General features: G+C 34.8%; 1 protein-coding gene across 2 annotated transcripts; it reads left to right on the top strand.

Annotated features, from left to right (window-relative positions):
* The first annotated feature begins 367 nt into the window (after nucleotides 1-367).
* On the top strand, nucleotides 368-7,606 carry LOC145631380 (protein REDUCED WALL ACETYLATION 2-like). Of its 2 annotated transcripts, none has more exons than XM_081683452.1 (16): nucleotides 368-771; nucleotides 2,260-2,351; nucleotides 3,142-3,285; nucleotides 3,377-3,433; nucleotides 3,526-3,598; nucleotides 3,852-4,010; nucleotides 4,187-4,336; nucleotides 4,419-4,674; nucleotides 4,765-4,880; nucleotides 5,080-5,166; nucleotides 5,263-5,351; nucleotides 5,437-5,499; nucleotides 5,612-5,668; nucleotides 5,903-5,999; nucleotides 6,078-6,236; nucleotides 7,071-7,606. In XM_081683452.1, exons 1-16 carry the CDS (start codon nucleotides 739-741, stop codon nucleotides 7,074-7,076), a joined length of 1,638 nt encoding a protein of 545 aa, XP_081539578.1. In that variant the 5' UTR covers nucleotides 368-738; the 3' UTR covers nucleotides 7,077-7,606. The 2 variants fall into 2 exon arrangements, with proteins under 2 accessions (XP_081539578.1, XP_081539577.1); XM_081683451.1 differs by having other exon boundaries at nucleotides 3,139-3,285.
* The last annotated feature ends 210 nt before the right edge of the window (nucleotides 7,607-7,816 follow it).

Below are 7,816 nucleotides of genomic sequence, written 5' to 3'. Positions count from 1 at the left end.
GACCGATCTCCTCCTGCCATATTAAATTAAGGTTAAGAAAGAAAGGAGAGAAGAGAGAGAGAAGAGTGAATAAGTGGGATGAAGAGGAGCAGGGGAAAAACGAAGACAGGGGACATAAGGGTTTAATTGGAGAATTTAAAAAAAATAAATAAAAGAAACTGATATTACTCCAACGGTCATTGACACGTCAGACTAATAACCTGCTACAGTAGGTGTTTTACCTGTTGGGCCCAAAAAAAAGCGAAGACATATAAAAGTTGGCATTATTAAATAATAAACGATAGTTGGGATTAAAAAAAGCGAATGAGTGAAAGTTGGGATTAATTTTATCAATTTTTCCTAAAGTATAAACCTCAAAAAGAAAAAAGAAAAAAAAGAAGAGAAGAAGAATTAGCGGGGAAAAGATTAGAAAACGTGATCAACTGCCAACTCGGCATTTTTTACTCTGCTTCTCCCTCTTCTGTTTATCCGTGTTTTTCTCTCCCTATCTCTCTTTCCATCTTCCCGGCGATACTTAAGCTGATGACCGACACACATTTTTAGGGTTTTCTCTCTCCATTTTCCCCCAAATCTCGTTAGATCTTCCCCCAAATTCTAATCTCCAATCATTCTACTCTTCCTATTACTTTCAATGCTACTACATTTCCGTCCTCACTCTCACTGATTCGACAAAATCTGTGTCTAATTTGCTCGTAAACTTCGTTTTCGATTGAATTTTATTGCGGAAGAATTTGAATAATGCCGACTCACGATCCTGCTACACCTGGCCAGGTTCAATTATTTTCAATGTTGGAAGTTTTTAATTTTAATTTTTGTATGATTTTATGTTTGATTTGAGTTTTATGCTGTATTGGATTTGATCGCTAAAATGTTGTTGTTGCAGTGTTTTTGGTGGTAAGTACGTAGAAAATTCCGATCTTATTGTGTTGTTGAATCTGAGTTTTTATTATTTAGAGGATAAGGCGTAAATCATTGTTGTTAGTGTGATGATATCGAATTTTTTGATGCGGATTTGCGAGGAAAGTGTATTTGATTGATGTTAGTGTGATGTGTTAGCTTAATGTTTTATTCTCTCGGTGGAATATGCTAGTGTGATGATGCTGAAGTTTGATTCGAATTTATGAAAAATCGTATTGGTTGGTGTTATTGTCATATGTTAGCTTAATATTCAATTTCTCACTATAATATGTTAGTGTGATGATGCCAAAGTTTGATTCAAATTTGCGAGGAAATAGTATTCGTTTGATGTTCAATGCAGAAACATTGAGTAAAATCAGTGGTGTAGCTGCAATATGTCTTGTGAAAGTTCAATAATATAAATTAGTACTTGTATATATTACAACAATTACTTGGAACTATAGGTTTTAGAATAAAAGCTTACAACTGTGAATTTTAGATATTTAACCTATGAATTGTTAGAAATAGTAGCAGTATGAATATATGATTGAAATGTAAACTTTTTTTATTTTTTATTTTTTATTTTTTATTGCTACTAGGCCTACTACAAGGAGAGCCTATAAAATTAGAGATGGAGACAAATGGAAACAAGTACGAAGTACAATATAGGACATTAATTATGTACCTAGTAAAAAGAGGATAGTTGGGTGTGGATGGTAATTAGTGGGAAAAATAAGCTATATTGTGTCATATTTTGATGATCACTCCCATGCATCCGATCTTGCGGTCACAAGTTTATGCTCTATCTATTGTGTCAAGCACAGTATGACTTTGTATGTGACTAGTTAGCTTCGAATTTATATAATTTACTATTACTGTAGGTATGGTCGCATGGACATATCTAAAATGGTTATGCACACATTCTACATTGATGTGATTTTCTATCGAATTGGTTTTATTGGAAAATGTGATCTGGATGAGTAGTTTTACTGTATCAAAGGTGTAGTAATGGGATCATAGATGATAACTTCCAAATTTCTATTTTAAAACTATTGTTTTTGGTAAACAATGACAAGGCAAATGCTGTAAGCCTCATTTTCTACCTGGCTTTTTATTTGTTTTTGGCTGGGTGGGTGGGTGGGTAGGGGTGGAAGGAGGGTTGCTTCACTTATTTTTAATTTATGCAACATGCTGAGTTCCACTTTACTTGATTTTGTAGAACAGACACTAATAAGATCACATCACTAGTGTTGAGACCTAGTTCAGTCTCCATTTTTTTTTTCCTCCTGACATTTTTTTGTCTTTCTGTTACTACAGTTTATTTTATTTATTTATTTTTGCTTTCTAAAAAATATCTTGCAGGTATCATTTGTCCTTGGACTTGTTCCGGTTCTTGTGGCATGGCTATATTCTGAATTATTGGATTATAGAAAAAGGTCTACCATCTCCAAAGCGTGAGTTCCAATTCTTGGCTTTGTTTAATTTATTTGAGGGCATATATACCGGTGTTGGACCCACTATAATTGAAATGGAATATGTAGGATTTGAATTGATATTGTAATCCATGTGTTTGTTTTATTTATTTATATACTTATTTCTTTTTTTTTTTTTTTTTTTTTTTTTTTTTTTTTTTTCCTAAATGTAAACTAGTGACAATATGTAATAGCTTGGTTAAATATATGAATAACGAGAACTTATACCCAGCAACGATATATGGATTTTGGCATGCAGCAAGAAATTACTATCTATGCCAAGTAAAGCCTTCGGTGAAGTTCAACTCTGTATCGATCTTCTGTTGATGTTAGACTCTAATGCAGGTTGGATTTTAAGGAAGAATATGGTGTCTTGTGATTTTTTTTCCCTTCTAGTGTTTTGAGGTCAAGGACTATTGATAAAGAGAACTTCCAAGTATTTATCAAGCTGCAACATTTCATACACTTATCTGGCCAAGTTTTATCTTTCTGGAAGTATAAAAAATTGTTTAGGTATTTAGTTTGTGGTGAATGTTATGATAACACTTTTTTGTGTGAAATATAGCTTTATAGGCAAGGGGAAAGAGTGTTATTATCTGAATTCACCGGTCCTGTTGTATGGGTGTTAACCTGTGAGTGCTGTATACCTGCCCAATAATATTGTGAACTTGTCATGTGGGCTTGTTTATTGATACAAAATTTTCCAATTACTAGGTTAAATGCTACTCTTTGGGTTATATAAATATTATTGCCTTCTATGTTCTTTTAGCAGGCATTCTGAAGTCAATCTGGTTGAGATTAGAAATGGTGCAAGTGCAACTGAGGAAAATGAGAATGCTGTTTTGCTGGAAGGCGGAGGAACAAATTCAGTGCCTTTGGGAGCTCGAAATGAATCTTTCATGCATCATATCTCAAGGTTCAAAGATTGGCTTTCTTCTCAATTAAAGAGTTGTTTCAGAAGTTTGCGTTCTACTTTGTTCTGATGAGTCACTGTCTTATGTGTTCAGGTTTCTTTTAATGGACGAGACTTTCTTGCTTGATAATCGGTTGACATTGAGAGCTATGTGAGTAAATGAATTTTCATTGTGCTTCTTGTATGTTAAGACTTGTTCAGGTGGTCATTGTAGATTGAATTTTTTGTTTGAGTTTTGTTCAGGTCTGAGTTCGGTCTCTTTTTGGGTTACTTCTACTTCTGTGACCGTACAAATCTTTTTGGTGAATCTAAAAAGGTACTCTCCTTCCATCTTGTTATGCTTTTGCTTTGACAAGTGTAAAATTGTAAATAGAAACTAGATTAGAAGGCGGAGTGGCTAATTTTAATGCATGTAGTTATATACTGCTATCTGTAAATACTTAATATGCATGCAGTTTCTCGTTTTTTTTTTTTTATTATTTTTATTTTTATTTTTAACCTCTATCAATTGTTAGATCTGAGCATCTGACCTTAGCTTCTGAATCCTTTGTTGTCAATTTTGGATGCAGGATTACAATCGAGATCTATTCTTGTTTCTCTACTTTCTACTTATTATTGTTGCAGCTATTACATCATTTACAATACATACGGACAGATCACCATTTTCTGGAAAATCTATTCTTTATCTGAATAGGCATCAAACTGAAGAATGGAAAGGCTGGATGCAGGTTTGTTCCTCTTAACATTGATTGTTCCTCTTTGTATGATTAAATGAGTTTTATTTTCTGTTGGCTTTATATCCTACTTCGATGCACGTTCTTCAGTAGAAAATGATTTATGGGGTATTGTCTCATCTTATGGGTTCTTTCTTCGATTCTCAGCCATTTGTAATTTTCCCCGGCAGGTGCTTTTTCTGATGTACCACTATTTTGCTGCTACTGAGGTTTATAATGCTATCCGTGTTTTCATTGCTGCTTATGTATGGATGACTGGATTCGGGAACTTCTCCTATTATTATATCCGCAAGGATTTTAGCTTTGTGAGGTTTGCTCAGGTGCGATTCGCTTAAATTGGGATATTAAATCTGCGATAATTACTTGTTGAATTGCTTCTGATTTATGTTTCTGCACAAGCAGATGATGTGGCGGCTCAATTTCTTGGTGATATTTTGCTGCATTGTCCTAAACAACAGTTATATGTTGTATTACATATGCCCAATGCATACTCTTTTTACTCTAATGGTTTATGGTGCTCTTGGCATTCTGCACAAATATAATGAGATTGGATGGATCATGGCTGTAAAAATGGGTGCTTGTTTTCTGACTGTTATACTGATTTGGGAAATACCTGGGGTGTTTGAACTGCTCTGGAGCCCATTCACTTTTCTTCTTGGTAAATATATTTGTCTAAAATGGGTGCCTTCAATTTAAATTTATTCTTCATATTGACTCTCTAGATCTAACAAATGTTCTGAAACTGAAGGTTATGTTGATCCTGCAAGACCAAATCGTTCTATCTTGTATGAATGGCACTTTCGCTCAGGCCTTGATCGCTACATATGGATAATTGGAATGATATATGCTTATTATCACCCCATGGTGAAGTTCATTACCTATCTTTCTCTTTTATAGCTCTTTTCCCTTTTCCTCCCATTTCTACAAGCAACTTCACTAGAGTCTTGTGGTATGGAAATGGCATTACTTATTAGAAACTTTTGGATAGTTTATATTGATTTATAGGTCTTTTGGGCTGTTGAGCTGCCCTTCATGTCTCAAGTTCTAAATATTTTTATTACAGGTTGAGCGGTGGATGGAGAAACTAGAGGAAGCAGAAGTGAAACGGAAAATAGCTATTAAAGCAGCTGTCGTGATTAGCTCTCTGTCGGTAATATCCCTAATTTGTATCATTGGCCATCTATTGTAAAGAAATTTTATGTTGATAAAAGCTGGGATGATGACATAATCTCACTCTGACCTTTAGGTAGGGTATATCTGGTTTGAGCACATATACAAGCTAGATAAGGTTACATACAATAAGTATCATCCTTACACCTCGTGGATCCCAATTACGTAAGTATCAGTTACCCTATCTGTAACCTTAATTGCTGAAACCTTAACTTTGAAATCCCGATTTCTTCGTAATTTCTGTCATCAGTGTCTACATATGCTTGAGGAATGTTACCCAGCACTTCCGAAGCTACTCGTTAACACTTTTTGCGTAAGTAGCCTTCAAGACTACCCATGTATGGTTAAATTTGGAATAAAATGTAATGATATCGTGATATCGGTGGTCTTTGCAGTCTTAATTGTGGTTGATTTTGGTTTCGCAGATGGCTGGGCAAAATCACATTGGAGACTTACATATCCCAGTTTCACATATGGCTAAGGTATTACACTGATCATCTTATATTGGTAATATGTTAGTTATCTGCTGGAATTATTATCTGGTGAATTGCTTGAGAATTGAGATTGACATGCGATGTTGTCTCCATTCCGGCTTATTCTCATTTTATGGCCTTGAAGAGTCCATATTTTTTTTATACCCATTTTGTTTAGTCTTGGAGTTCATTATCCAACTCAGTTTAAGTAATAATAAATTCAGTCCATTGCTCCATTTTCAGATCTAGTGTGCCTGATGGACAACCCAAGTTGTTGCTGTCATTTATCCCAGATTACCCGCTGCTGAACTTCATGCTCGTTACTAGCATTTATGTAGCAGTAAGTTAATTACTTTTTAATTTTGTTTGTTTGTATGCCTTTTCAACACTTTTCATTGTGTATGCTAAATGTGTGCAGGTTTCATATAGGCTATTTGAATTAACTAATACATTAAAAGTGGCATTTCTTCCAAGCAAAGATGACAAAAGGCTAACGAACAACATAGTTGCAGCTTTGGCCATCTCTTGTGTTCTCTACACACTGTCACTAATGCTACTAAAAGTCCCTCAGATAATGGTGAGAATGACTTCTTAAAAGGTTCTATTATCTGTTATGGGTTTGCGTTCTGTAGAAGCTCATTTGCTCATGATAGCATTTTTATTCTCAATAAATTTCTTACTCGGTTTCACAGTTGTTTCTATTACTAAAAATTGGTTGTACTTGAATGGTCTTTTAATCACTGTTTCCCAGCATTGGATGAATTTAGCAATATTCTCTATCTCAAAATAAATTCTGTTTGTATATTTTGGTATAATTCTTGGGTTATGGGCTTATGGATGTGGATTCAAGAAATTCACAGGGTGCCATTTTTTCCTTTTCCTTAACTGTGCTCAAATGTATACTCAAGCTTGAGCATTTGACGTTACGTACAGTGTGTTCAGTCCTCTAATTTCCTTTTGTAGTTAACATTAATTTACTTTAACTTTGTGCACTTTTGTCCACATATACTCTTCATTAGTTCTCTTCATTAGTTGATGGTGCACACTTTACCAGTCGGCTACAGGCCTATAGCTATAAGGATGGTGACTTTTTTTTTCGTGTGTGCATGCGTGTGTGTGTGTTTTCCAGAGCTATGTATGCTGTACTATTATGCATCATCTTATAGGTTCCTCGGTTACAAAGTTAAAGAAAAAGGGTACCTTGTGAATTTATCACAACTCAGGGTTATCCCATGATTTTCTCTTTCTCATTTTCCCCCTTTTGCTACTCCTCGACCTCTCCCTCTTCATTTGTGGTGAGGTGGGGGTGTTGATTCTTTTGTTGTGCTTTGCTGCTTAATAGACAAAATTAAAAATCTTATTTGATGTTTGTGCTGATTCTCATGTGGTGTATATTTTTGTTTGTCAACAGGTGTGATTAAAGAGCTGTATAAGTATTGAAGATGCTTGCAGAATCCAAGTCTACATAATTGCTTAGACATTGATATGTTATCATCTATCACGAAAAAACGTATCCGAAAAAGAAAATCAGAATATACTATTCGTATGAAACCACGATGAAATTGAGGCCAAGTCTTTCTGATTTGTGTACAGGAGTAATCTGAAAGGCTGGTGAACACGTGCGCACAAGAAAAAATGTTACATTCATTTTATAGCCATTCTTTTTATATACTCCCAAATCCAGATGTAATATGCTAAAAATTATCAAGTGTTAGATGTGGTTAGGATGACTCTTTTGTTGCAGCTTTTATGGTAAATTAATTGTGCTCTATGAACTATGCGGTTGTATAGGTGGTGTCACCTCTTTGATTTTAACATCAGCTGACAGTCACTTACATTTTATTTGAATGCTATAGCAAACTATCAAGTGTAGAATTGTATGAGTTGGTTAGTGATCTATGTAAAACAGTATATTATTAGTGAATGCAGACTTCACCTTGGAAGTGACAGCTTCTAATGACAGTAGGCAATAATTAATACAAGTACTTTGTATTTCAGAAACAGGAATGTCAGCAAGAGTCTTCATACAACTGATTATGCCTTACACCTTGTACCTGTGCTCATAAGGTACAAGCACGTGGGCAAAGAAATACCCTCAGTAAAACCATTACTTTGGACAATTGGTTGTACATTGAAAATTACGCTTGTGTGGATGGG

The sequence above is a fragment of the Chenopodium album genome, chromosome 5 (assembly GCF_948465745.1).
Source record: "Chenopodium album chromosome 5, dcCheAlbu1.1, whole genome shotgun sequence".
NCBI classification, from domain to species: domain Eukaryota; kingdom Viridiplantae; phylum Streptophyta; class Magnoliopsida; order Caryophyllales; family Amaranthaceae; genus Chenopodium; species Chenopodium album.
Note: the sequence above shows the minus strand (reverse complement) of the source record. Positions and strands in the feature narration are given on the sequence as shown.

What these genes read in the sequence shown, in the direction of transcription:
- LOC145631380 (XM_081683451.1), top strand. Translation starts at nt 739, where the DNA reads ATGCCGACTCACGATCCTGCTACACCTGGCCAG. An exon ending in ATCCTGCTACACCTGGCCAG is followed by an intron (nt 772 to 2,259) that starts GTTCAATTATTT and finishes AATATCTTGCAG; the next exon opens with GTATCATTTGTCCTTGGACT. An exon ending in AATGGAAAGGCTGGATGCAG is followed by an intron (nt 4,011 to 4,186) that starts GTTTGTTCCTCT and finishes TTTCCCCGGCAG; the next exon opens with GTGCTTTTTCTGATGTACCA.